We start from the raw sequence: 23,752 nt of genomic DNA, 5'->3' as shown, positions 1-23,752 counted from the left end.
TCTTGCCTTGCAGAAACCATCCCAATCCTTCCATCTCCATGCACACCATGGATTTACGGTTTTACTGGCAGGGGGAGGAGGGCTGCACAACCATATGCTAGTCAAAAAGCATAAGGGAGACAGAACTGGACCTGTATAAAGAAGGGGTGGGGGGTTCTCACGGTTAAGGGATGACCTTAGGGATCAAGAGGGCTACTTCTACTCTGGCCCTGCTACACTTCACTGCCTGGATATGGACAAGTTGCAGGCTCCAGTCGGGACCATTCAGTTTTCCTATCGTGAATTTGGAAAGCAGTGACAGCCAGCCACCGTTATACTAGAGTACCACAGAAAGTCTGTAAGTAACTGGAAGTTTAAAGGCAGCCTGTGCCCACGTGCAGTTCAGCTGTAACACAACCCAGGGCTCGCAGGAGATCGCTGAGCACAGCCCCCGGCTCCGTAAGCAATACCGCACGCGGCGGCGAGCGCCCGACTCGCGGCATCTAGACTCTCTGGAACCGCGGGCTTAGCTCCTGGCAGGCGAGCGCAGCCCGGCACCCCGGGGACAGCACGTCGCTCATCACAGCGCCAACCAAGGAGCTCCGACAAGCGGTCGAGCTCAGCCTGGGGAAGCCAAAGGACAAGAGCAGTTTAGCCCCAACTAACTTATTACATTGCTTCCCCATTGAAGGGGAAGACAGAAAAACTCCCTCTGAACCATAACCAAGTAGTAAGTACCTTCACTTGACCAGTCCATTTGCTACTCGTGGCAAGTCATCCTTGGAGCAGAGTTTGCTCCTGAGAAGCGTACCACCAGACAGCAGGGCAGACCACCACTGGCGGGGGAAAGCCCTAAGGGCAGAACAGGGAGACCTGCTGCTCACACGTACCTGTTGTCTGGGCTGCTGACCCGTCCCCAGGGCAAAACACTGCTCTCCCTTAGTCCTCTGCTCATTAACGGACCAGATTTCACTACAGTGGCAAGGAAAAACACGCCTTTTGGCCAAACAGGGAACAGGGTTTTAGGAGGAGGCTCCTGGGCACCTCTAAGAGCACTCTCCAGAAGATGGTGATTTTCAGAGCTGCAGGCTCATATGACACCTTAAAAACAGAAGCGTTTCTCCCCCAGGAGTCTTCCCCCTTCTCTTGCCGATGGGATTCGCACAAGAGCCCGGCGGGTCCCGGCCGAGCTGCTTTCCACCTCGCTGCGCGTCCCGCTTGCACCCTCTCGGCTCCCGCACCGCGACGCGTCTGCAGGCCGCACCTCACGGGGGGGGGGGGGGGCACCGGCCATCCCCACGACACAGCGACTATCCACGTCCCACCAGAGCGCTGCTGCCACGCCCAGCACCGCAGGACAGGTTTGGGGGTGATTTTGCTACAGGTGGAACAGGCACCACCCACGAGAGGCGACAGCAAACACGCACCTGACCACCCCCGCCTCCGCTCCCTCCCCTCAGCTGAGCTGCCCGTTCTCTCAGGGGTTACCAGAGCTCCACAGTCCTGGAGGCTTTAACCTCTGTCAGATTTGTTTTATTAGCCAATAAATACTGCCTTGAGATTCGCCAAGGGCTTTCAACACTATTGCAATTGAAAATATCTAGTAGACAGGCAACGGGACTGAAAGCTCAATTTGCTAGAGAAAACAAGCCAAAAACAACGCGCAGCCGACCGAGGCCCGCCCCAGCGCGTACGCGGGCCTGGGAGTTGATGGGACTCTTTCCACAGGCTTCGCTCAGGGCTGGATCCAGCCCAGCGGTAGCGTAGCTAACCAGACTGCTTCTGCAGGGTCGCCCTCATCCGCCCGCCGCTCTTCCCCTTGGTCTTCACCCCTTTCCTTCTGCCTTGCCCTTAGCCAACAACTGCCTGAACTCCCGCGGGGAGACGCTTCAACACCCGTGGGCTGTGGAAGGGCACAGTAAGATGAGCCTCATGTCCTAATAGGGGGGGAAAAAATGCAGATACATTCCCTGATAACAGCTGTCAGAAGAAAACACTAGAAATCATTTCTGTACTTAACTATAAGTGGACACAGGATAGGAGGCATTACTGCCTGGCAAGAGATACCACTAAGTGATAGAAGCTCGGAGTGGAGCGGAGCGTACTTAAGGCACAGAGAAGATCAATACGCACCGCTCTGCTCAGCTCCCCTCCCCTCCCACATCCTCTTCACAAGAAACCTTTACGAGAGCTGAAATTTCAAAGCACGTTACCCTCCCTCATGCTATTTATTTATTCAATGCAAAAGTTCAATATGACCCCAGAATACCATGAAACCACCTCTGAAACATCACAGCATCTCCACCTTCCCCCTGGAAGGGCATCATTTTCCCCGAGCTGCACCTACAGTACTTGGAGTTTATATAACATGTAAGATAATCAATTTAAGGTCTGAAGCACAGTTTTGAGAGACAGCTCAGATGCAAGAAAGTGGGTTAGATGTGCAGCAAAATGGGTGATAAGCCTTGCTATACCCTCTTTTTTTTTTTTTAACTGATGTGTCTATCAGCAGAAGAGAACAGTAACATCATTTAAGTCTCAAAATGCCTTTCCTGCAGATCCCTTCTTGCCACAAAATGAATAGTTTCTTGCTTAGAGACAACTTTTCCGCCATGTATTATCTCAAATGCTTCATGGAAAGAGAAGGTAAAGATCACCAGCACTGCACAATCATTTACAACCACGAGAGCTGCCATAACACATCACACCAGTGGCCTATCACATCTAGTCTCCCAGGACAGAAACGCACACCTGAAAGCATATTCAAAACTCAGTTCAGAAAACAACAGCCTTTCCATCAACTTCAGCAGGCTTTTAATGGAACTGCTTCAGAAAAGCTGTGAAAAATAGTAAACCAACAACAAAAATTGACATTTATACCACCACATACCTACAGACAATTGTATGCCAGCAAGAGGCAGCTAGGGACTGCTTTATGAGAGACTGATAGTCTTATTCCAGTTCTTGCAAATATACTCCTAAAACACATAAAAGCCAGGGGGATGAGACTTCATTATCTAGACAGACACATGGTCATTCGTAAGAGTTTAATCATTTTTGGACATAACAAAGGATTTTACTCCTTCACCATAAATGCCAGAGGTTACCTACAGAATACACTGAAAAATCTTTTTACACATGTTGCTTTTCTGTTTCATCAGTGCCATGCACAGTTTGGAACTTCATGAGAAGGCAAAACCACCATTATTTATTAATTTATCCATTAACTTCTGTTAAGTGTTAAATACCGTAACTATGCCATTCAAATATGGGAAAGCCAAGTTTTATTTAATTTATACCTCCAAGATGTTACTTTTCTTTTATGCCCAAGCCCCTGAACTCATGAGCAAGGTAAGTCCTCCTAATTGAGAAGTTACAGTCCATTCAGCAGTCTGCCTGCAGATCCCAACATCTGCTCATCAAAAGGAGATAAAGGTAACGTCTATAAAACAAGAGTTCCCTAATGACTTTGTCACTAATTTGCCTTCCAAGACAGCCTTTACTTAAGGGACACTCTGCTTTAAGCCCTAAGCAAAGGGATCACACTGATCTCACAGCAACACCAAGGGCAGAAGGGGCTGGTGGCAGAAGCGATCAATAAGCAACACCAGCACACAGCAAAACACAGACGTAATCCTCCGTGTCTCTTCTTCCAGGCTGGTGTATTTTGTGTATATATATTTAAATATATACCTTTTTTAATAAGTGTGCCAAATCCATGTAATTCCGCTCCACCTGTGACTGCACGGAGGCAGGCGAAGGGGAGCGCAGTGGGGCGGCAGCCCCGACGGCGGCGGCCGCCCCGACCCGCCCGCCCCGGCGGACCCCGCCGCCCGCCCCCGGCATCCTCCCCCCGGCCCGGGTAGCGCTGCGCGCCGGGGGCGGCGGTACTGACCGGCGGTGGGCACGTCGGGGACCAGCTTGAGGGGCCCGATCTGCCGGAGCTGGAACGCCGTCCGCACCTCGTGGCAGCTGGGGGACTTGCCCGCCGCCCCGCCGCCGCACAGCCCCGCCACCGCCGCCGCCGCCAGCAGCCACAGCCCCAGGCGCCGCCGGCGCAGCACCCCGCGGCCCCCGTCCGCGGCCATCTCGCAGCCCCCGCCGCAGCGAGCCGGGCGGGCGGAGCGCTGCGGGGCGCCGGCCCGTTCGAGTCCTCGCGGCGGCGGGTTCGAGTCCCGCGGCGGGCGGCGGCGCCGGGTTCGAGTCCCGCGGCGGGCGGGCGGGCGGCGCGGCGCGGCGGTGGCGGGTTCGAGTCCCCGGGGCGGCGGCGCTCCTGCGCCCGCCCGCCGCCGCCTCCCGCGCTGCGCTGCTCCGCGCCGAGTGCGGCGGGCGCTGCGCCGCCGCCCGCCTCCCTGCGCTCAGCTCCCCGCCCGCCCGGCGAGGTCCGAGAGGGGCGCCGCAGCCCGCCCGCTCATTGGCTTCTGCCGTAATTAGACTTCAGGGAAAAAAAGTGGGAAAAAAAAGGAAGAAAAGCCCTGACGGAGGCGCCGTTAAAGCCGCCCTGGCAGGGCGCGGCGAGGGGCCCCCGCTCCCCTCAGCGGCGTCGGCCCTGCTCCGCCCTGGCGCCCTCCGCCCGCGGCGCCCTGCGGCGAGGCCGCCCCGGAGGCGCCTCAGGGGAGGCCCGGGCGCCGGGAGGGGGCCGCGGGCCAGGCTCGGCCCCGGGCCCGGGCACCAGGAGAGGGCCGCGGGCCAGGCCTCGGCAGCGCCTCGGGGCAGCCCGGCCCCGGCACCAGGACGGGGCCACGGGCCAGGCCTCGGCCCCTCAGCCCAAGCCAAAGGCCGTCCAGGGCGAGGTGCCGGGAGGCGCGCGTCCCCGCACACCGACTGCGGTGACAAACTGCCGATTCCCACACACACAAGTAGCAGCAGCAGCTACATCCCATTACAGTGCTTTCGGGGACACTGAGAAGTCATTTGCTATTTTCAGTGGCGCTACACAAGCCAAGGAACCTGTCTGGAGAATGGATAACAGCATCAAAAAATAAATCTGCTCTCTAAGGGCACACATCTATTATACATTTGCTATAAAAGAGTTTACGTGCTGACTAATTCCAAAGTTTTCTTGCTTTTGGGCATCCTGTGCAAGGAAAAGCCCTTACAACTCCTTTGGGAATGTCATCCGTGTGCTGAACTGATGACTGGGCTATTCTGGCTTGTCTGATCGGCTCTACAACAGCGTAAATCCAGTCTGACCACCCACCTCTGGGACGTTTCCCCAGCATGCACCCACAGGAACAGGAGGAAGTACATCTTTCTGCATTTGAGACACTTGCGCATGGCGCACATGGCCATGGAAGAGCTGCAGCCTAGATGGGACAGCGCAACTCAGCTGGGAAGGTAAGTACCCAAAAAGCCCAAAGACAAGCACCATAGCCTACATTTTCCACTGCAGCATCCCCATACTCTGAATTTGAGCATACCGTGCGGCCACCCTCGCATCCTCCCCACGGGGCTCAAGGTTCTGGAGAAGTTCCTACCACCTCGCCTGCGCCCCTGGGCCCTGTTGCGGGTGCTAGTTCACCACCTAGGGCCCCTGGGGCCAGGACCACCTTGAGAGTAGCCGGTGTCACTATCAAAGAGGTCTTCCACAGTCATTTTACTGTCCTAATCATGCTTCACTACACTTCAACATTCAATTATCCTCAGCATGCGTGAGTATTTTCCACTTCACAAAAGCACTGGGTTTTCCGGAGACACAAAACCCAAGAAGTCTCCCATAAACGGAGCCTAATTTGCACAGTACCTCTCTAGCATATGGAGCATGTTACGAACTACAAGAATTACTATTGTTTGAGGCCATTATGTCTGATTTCTTTAAGGTTACTTGCAACTCTCAAGATGCCTCTAATGTGCTCCTGGAGCAACAGGGAAGCCCACCTGCAGCTAATTTAACCATTATACACTCCCATAGGTAGTAATGAGACTGAGCTCAATGCTGTAGATCAGTTGCCTGAGTTGTATTGTGCTGGTTAGAAGTGCAATTCCTTCAAGCATTTTGCTTGCATTAACTTTGTTCCTATTAAGACAATTGGATTTTCTTCCACAAAAAAAGAATTCATCTCCTATTAGATTCAAAACATTTAGCATTTAAACTAAAAACAAACTGAAAGAACAGATCAGCCATATAATCAGGCTTCTAGATTCAAAAGCAGGAAAAAAAAGTCACCTTGGAAAACTTCTGGTCAGGCGGGTCAGAGCTGCAGTCTGGAGCTTTCCAAGGTCGTAGGAAGAGCCCGGGCAGCAGCAGAGAAGACGGCACACCCGAAGGACTGCCGTTGGCAAGTCCAGGGCCACAGCCACTAACGCAGATTACTTCATTTTCAGTTATGCTGCCCACAAGGTTAAAGTTACATACACACATATGCGTTCACAGGATCAGACCTCAGAATGATGTGGCAACAGGTAGATTAAAAAGAGAGGGGTAAGGGAATAATATGTATCAGTGAAAGAACAACTAGCATAAGCCGCAGCACCGCAGCTGCCTACCTGTTGTCCAGTGTGTGGTTTTATGAACCCAAGCAAAAGGAACAAGTTAGCCACTGTTGGATTTTGTTTAACCTCGGGCCCAATCCTACAGGCTTTATTCAGACAATACTGCCATTGACTTCAATGAGAGCTCTGCCAGAAAAGAAATGGCAGGATGATAGCTCTGACAAATGATTTGATCAATAACAGCATTATTTGGCATATACATTATTCTATGAATAGCACCTAATCGCTCCTGTGCAAAGACCTGAGGCATTTAATTCAGTGGGATTTTTGCCATTGTTTTCAGTGGTTGGCAAGTTCAAATCCCAAATGGCTAATCCTTTTCTAATGTGACTGTTTTCTTAGTGCCTCATCTTTGTGTTGGGTGCTCTTTTCCTCATCTTTTCTGGCTATGTTAAGTCCTTTAGCATATGTATAAAATATAATATTTGGTTCTCATTTTGTTAGTACAGACAGTCCACTACACGACTACTATCTCTTGTTCCCCCTCCTTCCCTCAAAATATCATTAAGGATCCTGAATTACTCATATACACACCCTACAATGCCAAGGAAATTCAGCATCAGTGAACTGGAATGTCCATATACGCAATATTAGTTATTTCAACACATGAGGAAAGACATGCATATTTCTGATGGTTTTATAATAACTACTTTAAAAGGCATGAATTAAGGCTGGCCTGTTCATTTTTTTCAGGCTGGAGACTGAATTTTTCCTCTACAAATAAAATTATACCCTGCACATTGTCTGCACATAGCATTTTGTCACTGATTAAAATGTTTTGGTTTTGTTTTAACACAGGGCAAATAGGAGAAAGGGAAAAGGAAAAGTTCATGTCTAATTTAGGAAATAGACACAAACACTGAAGTGTCTGAATACATATATATAAAATCTTAATTTAAACCAAATGTTCTAGAAAATGCTGCTCGTAGGCACCCACATCATTAAGATGGTCATTATCACCTTCATTAATACCCGGAGGCACAGATGATACATGCACTTAAACACAGCTAATGCTGTTCCCACCAACAGCCCTGCATCAAAGTATCACACATCTTTTCTGACATTATTTTGGTGAGAAATTACCACCTTATAGTGCCAGTGAGCATCCAAGGAGGGTTTAAAATGGTAAAGTGATAGGTGCCTTAGCAGTCAGGAGTTTCCCCCCTACAAAACGCTGCTCGGTCCCAGAACCACATTTGAGAGGGAATGGCCAAGAACGCATACGTGTAATGTACTGGAGCTCAAGTAATTTAGGCCCTTTTCCACCCAAACATGCTCCACTTTCAGCAGAGTAGTCATATTGACTTTAGTGGAAGTAGTCAGGTGCTTAATGGCAAACACATGCCTAAGTGCTTTGCTGGAACAGGGCTACAGATAACGGAAGAGCTCTTTAACCAGTTATTGTACGTGACATTCTATTACACTTCGGCAATTTGCTTGGAACAACCACAGTTTACCTTGTCAACAGGTGTCCTTTGTGTGTTTTGTTGTTGTTGTTTTTTTTACAAATGAATATTTATTAACCGCACATCGAGAACTGTATCAGTACTTCTTACAATGAATAGCAATATAAATCTACCCAAACAATCCGCTCAGTCTTAATCCTGCTAAAGTGACCACAGCACTCAGCATGAGCCTTGGATGCGTAAGAAAAGCAGGGATCAGGTCTAGAATCAGGGTTTTGTATGCCTGTTGTCTCAGCCCTTCTTGTGTGGAATATAGCTGGAGTTTTGCCAGTGATTTAAATAGAAGCTAGGCTAATTCCCTTATGTTTAAGATAAGCCCATCTCCAATATTGGACTTTCCACCAATAGGACTTAATGGGCACAGGGACTGCTCTTGCCAATTCAGCTGCCAGAGTGAACTCTGTGTGTCCATTAGCCATTACAAAAAAGCTAATAATCTAGTCTTTAAAGCCTTATTTTATCTTTAGAGGCTCAATTTTTCAAGGTACTCAAGGACATGTTTTACTAAAGTACCTGAGGAACTCAGCTGACTCCTCATAATTAAAAGGACCTGTTTAAGTTGCTGGAATGAGCCCAAACCCCAAGCCAATTTTTATTCAAAAAAGCAACTTAACCAGCCTCAAAAGAAATGCAAAATACTCTGTTCAGAAGAATCTGTAATTAAGACAAGTTTCTATTTCAGCTTTTTATAATTTTCCTTTTTTTTCTTTTGAAGAAAATGAAATGGATTTTCAGAAGACTAAGAATACTATATTTCCAGTTGGAGCAAACTGTAAGTCTAAGTATAAAATTTTAAATATAGATTTTAATAGTAAAAAAGTCATGCATGAAATATTCATAACTATACCAAGACTAGGAAGCACTGCTGGAAAATTGTTGCTGGTAATTTCACTCAAAATTTTCTCATCCTGTTAAAAATGATGAACACTATGAAACTAATAGAAAAATTACCAGCATAAACCTATCATTCTCTTTTGTTTAGAGATTCTATTTCCTTCTCTTCTCATTTACTTTAAATACTGAGCACAATGAAAATAAGTATGTTGCCATACCATGAATTGTTTCCTGTGCTGTATGCACTCCACATGGAAAAAATGTGTGCAGACCTTTTTGATGGTCAGAATGCAGTATTGCTGTACTGCCTCATTATTTCATGGATTTTTTTTCACTTTACCAGACAGACCTATTGAAATGCACATTTTTGAAGTGCCTGCTGCACTATTTTTTTAGGTAAAGAAAAAAAAAATCATGCCTGAAAGGCACAGCTGTTAACTATACCATAACACTCGTTTTTAAAAAAAATCGTTGGACCACCAACAAAAGATCTATGAAAGAAAAACACAGCACAAAACCCAGCAAGTCAGGACAGCCACTAGTTAAGGAAAAACCCTGGTCTTTTACTCCAGGCTGAGTAAGGTTTGACACCAACAAACATCCTATAGACAATGCTGAGGAGACTTCCACTTGGTCACCATTTATCATTTCCCTCGGAGAATGTAAAAATGACTGTTTTGGTTTAGACCAAAAATTCTTTATCCCACTGACTTGTGTCCTTGGACAGGGATCAGACCTACTACACTTACGTTGAAATCGCACCATGCAGAATGTACCAAAGTTCCCTCTCTAGATCGTGATTTCAAATCACTCACAGATGACCAAAGACTACTATATATTTTCCTCTGATAAGAGTTAGGAACATCGGCTTAATCCCCAGAGAAGCTTTTTCATCATAAAAAGACTTCCTAGAGAAAGTCTTAAAATCTCACTAGAGACATAAGGGAGAAAAAAGCAGAAATGCAGCATCTCCCAAAACTGGTATTGAATGCAATGCATGGGGAACACGATGTGCAGGCTGTGTGGTAACGTAAAAAGCATTCCCGTCTCTGTAATACTAGCTCATTCTGTCTGAATTCTTGTGCTTCCTAAAGCATCCTGGTCATTGAGCAGGTAAGGACGTTAGCATAACTGCTTGCCTGTATCTGCATGGCTGTCAACCTACGCGTTCATTCAGAGAACTAGGACCAGCAAGAAGGTTCCAAACTCTCACTCGTGTAAGAAGCTACTACACAGCCCAAGGGAAATCAAGTAGATTACTCAAGCAGTAGGAGCTGTATAACGTAAGCAGAAGTACCTAGCTCTAATTTCCTATACTGCAAAAGACTAATAAAGCAAATAAGGGCCTCATATTAAAGAAGTCACGGACTTGCCATCCAGAAAGTTCCTCCTCTCAACAATACTGCTGATGAAAATAGTGTTAGTGTACCATAGTGAATGCTGGAAAGTCACAGCTGACTCCATGAACAGCAGCACCAAACTTGCATGCTAAAGATTATAGTATAGAGACATCCCATCTACCTTTAAGGAACTACTTCTGGTTTGGAGATAATACACCTGTGTTCACACAGCAACAAACCTCTGCTAATCAGGGATGGTCTAAAAGGCCACACTAAGCAGTGTGGTCTTTTCAGCCTGGGTCAGCAGTAGCTTGAGGCTCTCTACTTCATCCTTTCTCGGAGGGTGTCGGCAGGCCCGGAGAAGGAACCAAACAAGTACCCCGCAAACGTTTTAAGGATGACAGTCCTACCATCCAGTTCTCTGTGGAGCACTTCTGAGTACCAGATTCTCTTGAAACATTGAACTTCATAAAAATGTGCTTGTAAAGAGAATATTTATAAAAAGCCATTCTTCACTCTCTACAAAGGGTCAGCAGGCTAGACACACAGGAGAGGGGCTGCATGGCCTCCACTGCATGTTGTGACAGGGTCTACATGCTCCATTGAGTAATCATAATGCAAAGCAGCCACCCCCTTACCTCCCACCAGATCTGCACTGGGGGCTTCTGCAGTGACAGATGTACAGCATCACATTTAAAGTGCCAGATTTAACCTTAAATATGCTTGTCAAAAGCTGTCTGATTTCTGAAAACCTTACAAAAACTCCTGTCTGTGTTCCCTCCCTGACAGGTAAGAGAATTAGTTCTTATTATAGGTAAAAATCACAACATGTTGGAGTTTAATCATAATTGTTAATGAATTCAGTAGAGCCTCTAAAACATCAGTCTGTTCTAAAGAAAATAGTTTCTTATTCAAAGGCTTATAGTATGGAACAAGTTCATCATCTGAAATTACTAATCCCATAAAAAGTTAAGATGACATAATACTTACAATAGAAGTGTGAATAGCATCATTATAATACTTGTAGCAGCTTTTTCTAGCAGAACAAATGCTGCAACTTCCATTCGTCTGGTTGGGCACTCAGAAAAAAATGATTTTTCACTGTGTGTCAGAATTTGAAGTTAATTAAAACTAATTGCCCACTGTACTGTAAGTGATGCTGCTGCATTTTCAAATAGCTTTGTTACCATGGGACAATTTACTTAACACCAGTGTCTCTTATCTGCTGAATTCTGGTTTTGCCTTAATTGTGTTGTTCAAATTGTTTATCTTCCCTTTCTGCCTTGCAACTTTACATAAAAGGTCATAAATAGCAAAGTTCATAGCTAAGATTGACACTTTATCAACATGAGAAAAAACATCCTAGAATATAAACTAGCTCATCAAAATAAATGAACTTATTTGACATCTTGCATTACTGTTCCTACTAGCCACTACTTTGTCCTCAGAATACTTAAGCATTCAGCTTCATAGCCAAACTTTAGCTCAGAACCAGTATAGTTTTTAGCTAGTATAGTAACATTATCTTTAGCATATGGGTGCAAACTAAAGTAGGTCCCTTCACTGAGGAGAAAGAAACAACCAGGGAACATATTGCTACTACTCCCAGATGTCACTAGCTTATTTTTAAGCCTTTTCAACTCTGTGTGCAGCGTGCAGGTCTCCACATGCTGGATCACACAATATGGGCAATACCTCCTCCTTTCAAAGGGAGGGTACGAAGGGTATAAACGCAAGGTTAAACATGGATAGACATACCCAGGCACAACTTTCTGCAGCTATCATCCAGTAACAGGGGCTGCAGGACTGTAGCAGCAGATGGAGATTATGTCTGGAAGGAGTACAGGAGAGGGAGAAGAGGGCTCTGAATTTCCTGCATCAGCACAGGTTGAATCTCACACCAAAGCACGACACCTCCCGAGACTACTGTGACAAGCAAGTTAGCAGCCCATTTGGTTGCCACCACAGTCCTGCATAGCATTGCAAAAAAAATCACCTCAGTCTGCTCACGTTAACTCATAAGTTAGCACATGTACCTTCACTCACCTTACTGTTTTCCCACATTTGGCACCCGGGAATGATGCTAGGACCACGTTTCTAAGAATGCTTGGTGCCCAAGCTGTCATGCTGCTCATCTCATAGCCTGGCACCTGCAAACAGGGCTGTTGATGTTACATCAGGCTCTCACAGGAAGCCATTATCAGAGCATGAAAGCCACCATCTCTTTCTTCTCCCCCTTTTCCTACCCTTTGGTTCTTTTTTGGTTGTATCAGGGGACCCAATAATATGCCTGCACAAAGTTTACTCGCTAGCCAACATGCAGCGCCTGCCCCAAAGTATGCTCCAGACAGCACCAACAGCATCATCAGGAACCACCAGTAGGGAGTTTAAGCAGGATCTGATGAAAACTGTTTTGTTAGTATGGGAAAAGTATTACAGGCGAACCAGCTATTATATGGTAATTACATTTTCTGGCTTAAGAATACGCCTTTAAAATTATTTTACATACACCTGTCTTGCTCCGTGAAGTCAAATCGCACACAAACCCATCCCAAGTGCAAAGAAACCAATTCAACCTTCCCTCCAGGGAGCAGGTAGTGATCAAATGAAACAGAGGTGACTCACGCATTCTGGGGAGAGAGAGCTGAATTCTTATGCTCTCATCACCTTGCCTTATACTTCTGGGTAAGGTCCTCTACCAAAGCCACTCAGCACAAGTCATCCAAGACTCACATAGGAGACCTATTGGTATATAAGCAACTGTAGAAGAGAGGATAGCATTAAGAAAGTGCTGGAGTGGAGTTAAACCATCATTTACAAGTAAAATCTGCTGGGGAGAGATCAATAAACTGACAGACGTGGAAAACACCATATTTCACTACATCCAACTTTCAGATGTTAGATTCATGCTATACTCCTAGTCCTCTTCATAAAGAGGGGTAACAGTAGCTTGATAGCCTGGAGGCTGGAACGATCATTGCAGAACAGGCACAGGCCACCAATGAAATATGCCTGGAAAGTTTGCCTGTGCAATTTTAAACACATTTGTTTAAAATGTTATTCATAAAAAATACACATTGAGAATTTGTTCTAATTGATATTCAATGTTGGCAGTTTGAGACAGACCCTCAGTGAAGATCTGTGCAGAAGAGTAATGATCAGTTGCAATAAGGCTCTTTTGGAAGAGAAATCTGTATTTCCCAAGAAAGCAGTGAAAAATCTCCCTGGTTCTGTGATGCTGGGGCAAGTCCATTGTCCTCAGTTTCCCTCTTGTTCAGCAACTGCGAAATGTAGTCCCTCTAACTGGACTTGCAGGTGTCCCCCAGAGCAAGAGCTGAAAACAGTGCAATTGGGCATGTACCTTCTAGGCATAATCTGCAGAATCTTTATTAGGGCAAATGCCCAACACCTTTGCAGACTGAACATGTATGCTATAGGATCAGAAAAAGTAAAGGATGTACAGAATGCACATTATATTTTACATGTACAACTCCATTTTAAAATAAGTACATTTTAAAGCTCATTCATTTTGGTTAATTGTTGACAATCATCTGCTGTCTTGCCTTCAAGCTCAATATAAAACATACACCGTAAGGTGACTTTATAGAAATAATACAAAAAAATCCTGGAACTGAGAAACTTTTCCAAACTGAGAAGTTAAATGTGATGACTCAGTTAAATGCATCTAGATACAAGCTTTCTTCTCCTGTTGGTTTTGTTCACAAGTACTACAGCACTCCTGGGAATTCTTCTCATGAAAGTGGAATTTGACCCCTTAGCCCCCATCCTACTGTGGGACACACTTACAAAGTGCCTAGATTTCAGTAAAGATTTCACTGTTGCGACAGGTCCATGTTACTGGTTCTTGCCCTGCTTGCAGGTTAGTCTGCTGCCATCCTTTCCTTACCATAACTCCTCCCATGGCTTACACTGCACGCTAGGATGCTGAGCATGCCCTGGCTTTGTCTGTTGGACACAATTTTTTGTTTACTTGATGATAATCTCTCCTCTCCAAGAGACCCCAGGAAAAAGCAGATGAGCCCTTAGCATGTATAAATTAACACTGACATTTGCTGGAATAATGTACTCTTGAGCCTCTGCATCTATGACACCAATAGAGGCTGCTGGCAACATGAGTTTATGTGCGTCTTTCTGCTAAATCAGAGCGTCACCTGCACAAATCAAGCACTTGGGAGACGTCATGAGATTTGTGATAGTCCCTGGAGGACTCCAGGTCCATAAAGCCATAGCAGGATTCTGAGCCATCTATTCTTGCCGACTGCTGGGATTTCTTGCAGACAATTTTTAGTGATAAAAAGGAATAAATCTTGCTGGTATTTCAGAAGGTAACAGGCAAGCTTTGTTTGACTTTGAAGTAGAGATTACTTGGTGGTGATACTACCTATTATACACAGTTCATTTTCTTTCATCAAACAGTGATCCTGGGTTGGTTATGAGGGTTTGTCTGCCCTGCGCAGTAAATCTGGCACAAATGTGGGCCCTGAACCATGACATCCGTCTTCCTCATTTCTTCACAAGGTTGGAGAGCTGAATGAATCAGGATTTGTCTGCCTAGTGGCAACCATGTGCCCGATCCACAGCTCTTCAAAGACTGTGCAAGGATAAGGCAACCCTGGTGAGCTTTGGGACAGGTCTGTTGTGCCCTGGTGCTCCTGTGTGCGTCTTGCCTTTAACCATACCAAGACAAGGGCTCCGAGGCCTTGCTGTAATTTCACAGGGGTGACACCCACTTTCTGTTCTTTCAGACACTGACCACAGGGAAAATCCCCAGGAACTGCTGGTATCCAGGCAGCAGTCCCATTTCTCCAGAGGAACTGTTTTTCAGAAGCCAGGGAGGGTTTGAGTGGTGTTCCTGCACTTCCACCAGTGTGGTAGCCATCTCTCCTCACTGACTGCAGTGGCACTGTTCATAAGGCCAACATATGAGAATTCAAGTCCTTTAAGTTAGTGGGGAGGTAGGGGTGGTTTTTATTATTATTTTTTTAAAAAAAAAAAAAAAAAAAAGGAATAGCTCATCTACGCAAAACAAAGCCTTAGAAGTCAGCTAGTCACCATTGCGTACTCACTAGGAATTATAGCATACTCAGAACTAGTATATATTTGTGACCAGAATTTGCACTTAAGGATTTTGACGTGTGGCAAGCTTCTTAGTGAAGGAAGAGAGAGAGGGAGATGGGGGGGTTAGCTCTGATATGCCACTTAGGCTGTGGCATGCTTCATTCACTAAAATGGAGTATATGCCTTTTTATTAAATTATACTTGGGTTGTTTATTAAATGAAAACTATTATTCCCTCATAGCCCATAAGAAATGGAAATGCTGCATATGGCTTGTGTAATCCATTAACTGGCTTATGGAGCCAAAGACCCTTCAGAGAGCATTAGAAATCCATCTGATGTCCCTGTGTGCCAGATTTTACACATAGATATCTGCACTAAACACAAGCAGCATAAGACTGTACAGAACCCCTGTTAATCAGGCATTATACACTTGGTTTATGTCAAAGACAGAATATACTGAGCTCAAGCATATTCCTCATATTAGTTTTAAGCAAGTATTTGGTTCATGGAGAAAAACCTAGCTGTTCTAGTCAAAGTACACTGTGTTAAGGAACATGCACAGACAGCTGGTTTGCATTGACTCCACCTTAACTTGCCTCTTGGAAGACAATAATTAACCTAGTACAGCTCCATTTTGGAAGGAAAGACTACCTCTGGGATTATTTTTTTTGTTTTGTTTTGGCAAAGGACAAAGAGTCCAACTTCAGTGGAAATATAGGAGAAAGTTGCCTTAACTGATCAACACTGAATCACTGTAAATGGAACCACATCCAATATTTAAGCTCCTGTGCGCACACAGCATCCAAGAATGATAGTATACTACAAGTATTAATGGGGAGATTTTCAAACTCCCATTGATCAAGGCAACCTTCCAATATTCTTTGAAACAATCTGATCATCCAAGTATGAGTCTGCACAGATTTTGTTTAGAAAAGGTTGTGTTTACAAACAGTGTGAATTCTTTTATAATTCCTTTGTGGGGTAGACTGGATTCAAACTAACAAAGATAAAAATAGTTAAAAACAAACATTTTACTCTGGTCCAAACTGAATGTTCAGCTGTCCAAAATAGGTATTTCCACTTGTTTTTATTTTGCTAGCAGAACTCCGAGCCTTGTTTTTGTCTGATACAATCAAGTCTCTCCTTCCTCAATTGTCCATTACTCACCTAGAAACTGATACAAGTACTCAAAATTTTTTATCTGGAGGCGGTTAGCACAAAATGACATCTTACTTAGCTGTGACGCTGAAAGGCTAGACTGACAGGACTCATGAACAAGTGCTACAGAAGCTACACCGAATGGTTTCATCAAAGGGAAGGTGCCCTGAAAAGACGCAAGTAGCCCTGAAAAGACGCAAGTAGCCCTGAAAAGACGCAAGTAGCCCTGAAAAGACGCAAGTAGCCCTGAAAAGACGCAAGTAGCCCTGAAAAGACGCAAGTAGCCCGACACTTTGTACAGGGCAGCATTCAGATCCGGATAAGTACAGAGAAGGAACTCCTCTATTCAAAGATGGGTGAGAAGGGGGAAAAAATCAGATCTAAAGCTGTTAAAAATGGACAGTTGGCTCATTTTGACACTGTTCAAGATAACATGAGCTTCATTTATGTCCTGATGTTCAGAGGCCCTTTTTTCTGGGATCTAGAAAAAGGGTGAGAAAGGCAAAAAACAGACAAGGAAGAACCAAGTAAAAATTGTGAGGTGTCTGGAGAGAACAACGGCATGTACAGTCCAGTATGTTAGGTCTTTCTACTGCCAGAGCTTTTGAATGTCTTTACTTAAGACAAAATCCTGTGCAGTTAGTACATTTTCTGGCTATAGAGTGAAAGCTGATGTACTAAAAATGCATGACTCATGCAGGCTGTTACATTTCATTTCCTCCCAAGTAAAGACAACTGCTGTCTTTTTTGTCTTAGGGCCAGCATTTTGGATAATCTACCTTTGATGCTTACAGCCCTGAGCAAGTTGAGATTTCTATGGGGCCAGTTTCCAATCTGAGCAAATGCAACTGCAAAAAAACCTGATGTGATTCCTCAAAAGCATGAGCTGGCTGTGTAAAGGGTCTGAGCTCTTAGCAAGAGAGTAATTCATTATCAAATGAATATGATTAGAGCCACTAATTAGGACCACTAACCCACACAAGGATCCACAGGTAAGATGTGACAGTGAAACACTTTCCAGCAAATGTTATTGACCTTCCAGCACAGCACATAAGTCAAGAGACAGCCCTACCTCCACAAAATCCAATCTACCTTACAGGAACAAGCTCTGAAACACAGGAGACAGGAACCCAAATTTATTTCCCCCCTGCCCCCCCATTTTTGATTTATGACCAGGAAGCACTGTTAGTTCAAGTTACACTGTACTCCTCCACCAGGATTTTTTCTTTGGACTTTTCTTCATTGAGTAAATTCATTCAGAAGAGCTGGGAGCAGATACTCACAGAGGCGATGGAGGAGGGTGGAAACCTGCCCAACTTGGCAGCACCTGAGAGCATCCCAGCAGTAATTGCACATCAGGGATTGCAGTTCGATTTCAAGGGACTCTTCCTAATGGGACAGTCTTCTACAGAAGATTGGCATGTGGCCAAAAGGGATCCTCCCTTCTGTTCCTTGTGGGTGAAAATCAGTGGAGCAACTTGCTTTCTCAGCAGTGGTTTTGAGGACAGAACAGACAGGAAATGAGCTGAAGAATCAGAACAGCCCACAAAACTTTCTGAACAAAGTGTGTTCAAGTGAAATAACTTTCTGGAAACACAAAGGGGAACTAATCCACCCTGCTAACTTCTCACGTTCATGGCACACATTCTTAATCTGGGCACATTTAAGGCTCCCTTGATATCTGATCAGTTCAGGCTGCCAAGCATATTCCCAGGGACTCCTGAAAACCTAAATGTATGTACAGATAGGGGCTAAAAATCCAACGAGTTCTAACCATACCCACTCCAAAATCTTCTGTTAAAGCAGTTCAACTCTGTTGACCCTTCAGTTCAGCCATAAGAAAATAACCATGAAAGCAGCACTTTTTCCAGGACAAGAGTATTCTCCATTTCATTATGTCAGTCGCTGCCTACACTGAATCAGTTTTCCTAGTTTTATTTCCTTCCTGGGAAGACTTTCTCCCAATACTTGTTTCATAACAGAGGATGAAAGTTTACAGAATTATTTTTGGCACTTTTTGCAATCAGGATTTCTACAGCTGTTCACTGCAGCAAGGCAGTGATACAAACGACTCTCCCTTCTGTGTCCCTTGTTACACCATCATAAATCTGCATTTCCATCTCCCCTAGCACACAAAATTTACTGAGACCACTGTAACCAGCGGAAGAACCACCAGCTCAGTCCTGTTACTGCATGACAGAGACAGGGGAACTGAGCTTTGGCGGAGCACGGAGGGTTTGGGAGTGTCTTTGCTACAGGGGCCAGGCAGCCACAGACTCACGACTCACTGCCTGAGGTAGGCACACAGCGCTTGGCTTTGCCTTGCAGGCAGTTGCCCAGTTCAGGGGGAGCATCTCTGTAGGCTAGGCAGCACCCTGCGGGAAAGGGTACCGTCCTTAACTGAGCCGAGGGTAAGAATTCCATATAAAATGCAAGATTGTCGCAAGTTGGGGCAAAGCTCCAGAGAAGTAAAAGTTCAAACAGAAACATAAAACTGGCTATTAAATGACAAAGCCAAAGCATTTCATATGCAGAGAAATCTGAACTAAAGAGAACTTGAATCTTCTTTTAAGGATCATAATCTTCTTCCAATGATGATAGTAATTAGAGGAGGCAGCATTTAGCCCTTAACACTTCTTGACAAACCTAATTATTTGAATCTGATTATTTATTGAGTGGTTTCTGCACAGAGTCACCAGTCTGGTCTTAGCTATCAACCCACTTCCCTGCTAGCAGAATAATAGTGCCATAGAGGCAGAAGCAGAACAAGACTAGAGTCAGGCTCTGATATGACAAATTTGATACTTTAAAAACAGTATTTTACTATTTGGCAGTTTAATAGAGAAAAACCTTCAATTTTTTAAAAACCCTAAATATCAGTACCTTAGATGCTAGAGCTCATAGGCAGCATTCAGCTCATTTAGAGAATGCTATTTTTTATTTCTTGTTTTTTTCTACATTTTTTGTAGTTAAAATAAAACTGAAGCTTTCCTTTCAAAAGGAAGTCTCCTCTCCAGATGGAGACAAAACTGTAGCTAATGAACTGACAATGTTACATTAGAAAAGCCAGCCCTATTCAGAATTATTCCAACACTGTCCAATGAAAGGCATTCTGATATAGTCAAGTCTGGTGTTAGAAACAGGACAGAATTTCTGCTAATAAGGCAGTTTGAGTAAACAGCCATCATTAACTTTAGCAAAAATTGTTTTAAAATGCTTTGTCAACACAGGTGTGTTATTTATCTACTAGACCTAGCAAGTCCTTTTGTGGACACCAAGACAACTGCTTAGAACACATCATAAATAAATCAAAAAAAATTTACTGAATACCTATTGTCTTAAGTTCTACACTCATTAAAAGAGGGACTGGTTGCAAAGAGCAGCTATAACAAATTATATAATAAATTAATATTCTGTTGCTCAAACATGGAATATACACAGCAGGAATATAAATACACATTTTATGCATCACTATACAGAATACGCAATGAAATCTCTCCTTCCCCACAAATGTAACAAAGGAATAAATAAGTTGCAGGAATAGATTTATTGCAGGAAGTTCCACACTTAAGAGGCCTCCAGAGTGGTATTATATGCTAGGCACATTGATTGATAGCAGCTTCCAATACAGATCCCTTTATGCCCTGATGCACTTCACTATCAAAGCTACAAGAGATTTTTTTCCAGTTTGTCTTTTTTTCCATTGACAGTTAAAGTTCTAAACTCTGATAGCAAGTTTCTGAAATCCCTTTTCACTTTTTAAAGTTGATCATTTCATAGATTTTTCTCAAAGTATGTTCTGACTCCATGCACGATTAAAGGAATCCCACACAACAGGAGGAACCTAATACTGTCTTTTTATAAAGAACTTTACTGTATGCAAAAACAGCCTCTGATCTAAACACCATGGAGATTCCTTCACCAAGTTCTACAGTCTCCAGATCATCCCATTTTCCATAACATGTACATTGAGGGGTTGCCACTTCACCAAGTTGCATAACATGAATGGTATCCCCTTTGACTCCAGCCGAGTCTCGCAGGAGTCTGAGGAGAGCTCTGTCAATATACAGCCAATATGGATAAAAGAAAGAAACAGATGATCAGCACTGTCATTGATTTTAAAGCAAGTCTCCCTTTTGAAATTGGTGTGCAATAACTCATTGTTGTCAGAATCCAGTGCTTATGGTTTAACGTGATTGAGAGATTTTATATCACTCTAAAAAGCACATATTATTAAAGGTGCATTACAGATACATTTGAAGCTTTACTAAAATCAGTGTGACATATCTGCATGTGTGCTACATTCAGCACCTTGTTACTGCCTTTAAAACCACTATCACTACTAGTAAGGCTAAGCATAAACTCACTATTATAAGTAGTTGTAGATCTAGAGCCTATAGCAGTGGATAAGTATATTGCATACTGGCTTTGAGACATATTGTACCAATTTATTCAAAAGTCCAAAGCAAAATCTGTTCCAATTCCATTGAATCAACTCCGCTTCCTTTGAAGACACCAGTTTTATGTCAAACCTTGGAATTGAGCATCATTTTTGTTGTTTATATTGAAATGAAGTGCTAACTAGTACATCTTGTATTAAATAGTGGCATTGAGTAATTTCAATCAGTTCCTTTATGAGAGAGTGTTTCCCTTCTGCCCATGTTTGCTGTCTGCATGCTAATTCACCCATTCTTAAGCATGTAATGCTGTCACCGCATATCCAAATAAATCTGGATTTAACCACATTAAGACAGGTGTAGCAAATGATTTATGCATCTGGATTGCATTGCTCCTGAGATAGATATGTACATATACATACACCCTCATAAAGCAAGTGCATATTTTATGCTGACTTAACTACACTATACACTCACTCACTTTCTGAAGTCCAACACTAATTTTTTATATTCGCTCTGTCTTGTGCAATGCTCTGCCATTTACTAAATTCACTAGAGAAACCCATGGCCTACTGCCCTACATTAAAGCCATGCTAATTCATTACAGATATTCATCCTGGACTATGTTCTGGATCAATGAGAGGAAAAAATCTGTGTCCCATACTTTCCCTTTGTTTCTACACTTCCACACCACAGCTAATGGCTCTTGTATTGAAACCCTATGCTGAATGTAATGAGATGCAAGACTCTTCCGCATCCATGGTTACTATTTACTAACAAAACTGATGATGTCAGGAATTTAATTAGGTTGTTTCTAGCACAGAGATTTTAAACCATGAAATCATTATACTGTCTAATCTTTTCTTTGTTTGGATTTTATAAAAAAGTAAACCCCAAACTAAACACCATTCCTATGTCACAAGAAAACTGAGCTTCTCAGCATTTGCCAGGCATAACACACTAACAGGTTTAAGAGTAATTAACACAAGCTATTCCGCACTGTTACTTTTCAAACCACACCACAGCAGCAACTCACACTAGCACTGTTGCGCTTCAGGATCGTAGAATTGTTTTTTATTGCAAATCCTTACTTTCAAGATTTAACTTGTCTATAAAAATGAGCTTCGGGCTAAAGTTTAGCATACATGCTCAAGCACTACCCTTAATAGAGTTGTTATAAACTGGCTTAGAGTCAGGATACATTGGGATATCCTTTGCCTCCACCACTCCAGAGCAGCAGAGCAGCAGATGCTGGGGCCACAGAGATGTTCTGTGTTTCTCAGCACAACATGGCTTTTGCTCATCTCATCACCAGTGTTTCTGTCCCACCGACACCAGCTGCTCCCCTGTGCACCTCCTACACTCAGGGAACCTTCCCTACTGCCAGGGAGCTGAACAGCCTTCACTAGGAGCAAACCTCTTTTGTGGCCTTTCTCCAAGCCTGGGGATGGGAGCATAGAGGAATACTGATCTCCCAAGCATCCTTGCCCCAGGGCAAGTCCGTTCAAAGGTACAGCAGGTCCTTAAAGGGCAAGCAAAGCCACAAAGTACAAGGCAGCCAGTTTCCAGAATCTGCCTTATCTGTGATTTGAGCAAGGTCTACATTCAGGGGGCAGTGAAAGAGAAACCAGTCAGCCACATACCTGCTTGATTTTCTATTTTTAACTTGAGTCTGTACAGCCCCCAAAGATCCTCTCAGTGCTTCCACTGAGATGTGCCCCCCTTTGACATGCATGAAGCTGCAACAGTGCCTTGGCAACACTTCTGCCTTGGCATTCAGCACTGCCCTGTTGACCTTCAACTGGAGGCTGGCGTCTCTCCAGGACACCATCACCATCAGGCTCACACTGTGCTCAGGACTACCTGTTACATCTCCTGCTTATACTGAAAAAGCTATCTATTCAGTACCTGCACCTGAAAACCACTTTGCCTAATGGAGTCACCACCCCCAGAGAAGGCTGCCATTGTGCAAACAAGTGACAAATGTGAGGATTATTGAAGTGCCCTTGGGAGAAAGTACTGCAGGAGCTCACTCCCGTTCATCTCTACAAAAGGGATAAAACCACTCAGACTCTTTGGTGGTAACAGCGATAATGTACAAAGTCAGAGAAGTCCTGTGAAAAAGCAGTAGGATAGCAGACAGACAAACTAAAGAACTTTATTAAATCCAGTTATATTTCTGGAGTTTTGACAGCCTCCTCTGTCATCAAGCATAGAAACTTCATTGAAGTGTCTGAAGTTCTAAGTGACAGGAATGTGATCACACTTAAGAGAAAAAAAATCAAAGTTGTAGCTTCAAAGAAAAAAAGTGGAAGTCAACCTGGAGAAAGTAAATCAACACATGGGATTGCTAGAGGCCTGAAAGAATAATTTCGTGCATACCCTTTTGAGTAGAAAACTCTTGAAAGGTCGATTAGTAGAATATTACACTGGATTTTTGGTAAGTCTGAAGATGGTCTTAGTTTTGTCATCTAAAAAAGCCAACTCAGATTTGCTGCTTTGTGTATAAAGATTCGCCTGAAACTGAAGTTGAAGTACTAAAGAGGATTACAGCAGAATAAAATTTTTAGATTAAACTTGTTGAAAAATACTAGCTTGCTTTGAGCAAGAATTTTGCCAATCTTAGCAAGTTATTTTGATTAGGAGAAAACTTTAATTTCATTTGTCAAAAACTGGTTTTCTATTTCCTAAATTAAGTACTTTGACCTTCAATAAAAAGCATTCTTTCCAGGAATTCATTTAAAGTTTTTTCAAAAGAATATATAAATATTGAAAATGAAGTTTCACTTTATCTGAAGTCATTTCTCTATGATCCCAGCTCTCACTTATTGAAAGAGCCCCAAAGATATTTTCCCTCTCTAGAGTTCAGTCTTCTTTAGGCTTATGATAGAGGCCAGACCCTAACTGAAACTCAAAATCACTCTATTGAATTTCTTCACAGGCCTGTGCCAGTTCTCTGGGAAGGAGAAGGAAATAATCTGTTCTTTCCTGTTTAAGTCAGAAGCA

General features: G+C 43.9%; 1 protein-coding gene and 1 long non-coding RNA gene across 3 annotated transcripts in view; one reads left to right on the top strand and one right to left on the bottom strand.

The window, feature by feature from the left end:
* LOC112988855 (glypican-5-like) overlaps positions 1-4,343 on the bottom strand; it is a 403,392-nt gene extending 399,049 nt beyond the window's left edge. For both annotated transcript variants that reach the window (XM_064516960.1, XM_064516961.1), the window contains exon 1: positions 3,875-4,343. In XM_064516960.1, the coding sequence (XP_064373030.1) occupies positions 3,875-4,067 (193 nt within the window). In that variant the 5' untranslated portion in view covers positions 4,068-4,343. The remainder of the gene's footprint in view (positions 1-3,874) is intronic.
* Positions 4,344-4,544: 201 nt separating this feature from the next.
* The window catches only part of LOC135329180 (uncharacterized), a 64,136-nt gene continuing 44,928 nt past the window's right edge, over positions 4,545-23,752 (top strand). The window contains exons 1-2 of the long non-coding RNA XR_010390523.1: positions 4,545-5,316; positions 8,653-8,709. This is a non-coding gene — a long non-coding RNA (uncharacterized LOC135329180). The remainder of the gene's footprint in view (positions 5,317-8,652; positions 8,710-23,752) is intronic.

The sequence above is a fragment of the Dromaius novaehollandiae genome, chromosome 9 (assembly GCF_036370855.1).
Source record: "Dromaius novaehollandiae isolate bDroNov1 chromosome 9, bDroNov1.hap1, whole genome shotgun sequence".
Lineage (NCBI taxonomy): Eukaryota > Metazoa > Chordata > Aves > Casuariiformes > Dromaiidae > Dromaius > Dromaius novaehollandiae.
The sequence above is the reverse complement of the archived record's forward strand: the minus strand, read 5'-3'. Positions and strand labels throughout refer to the sequence as shown.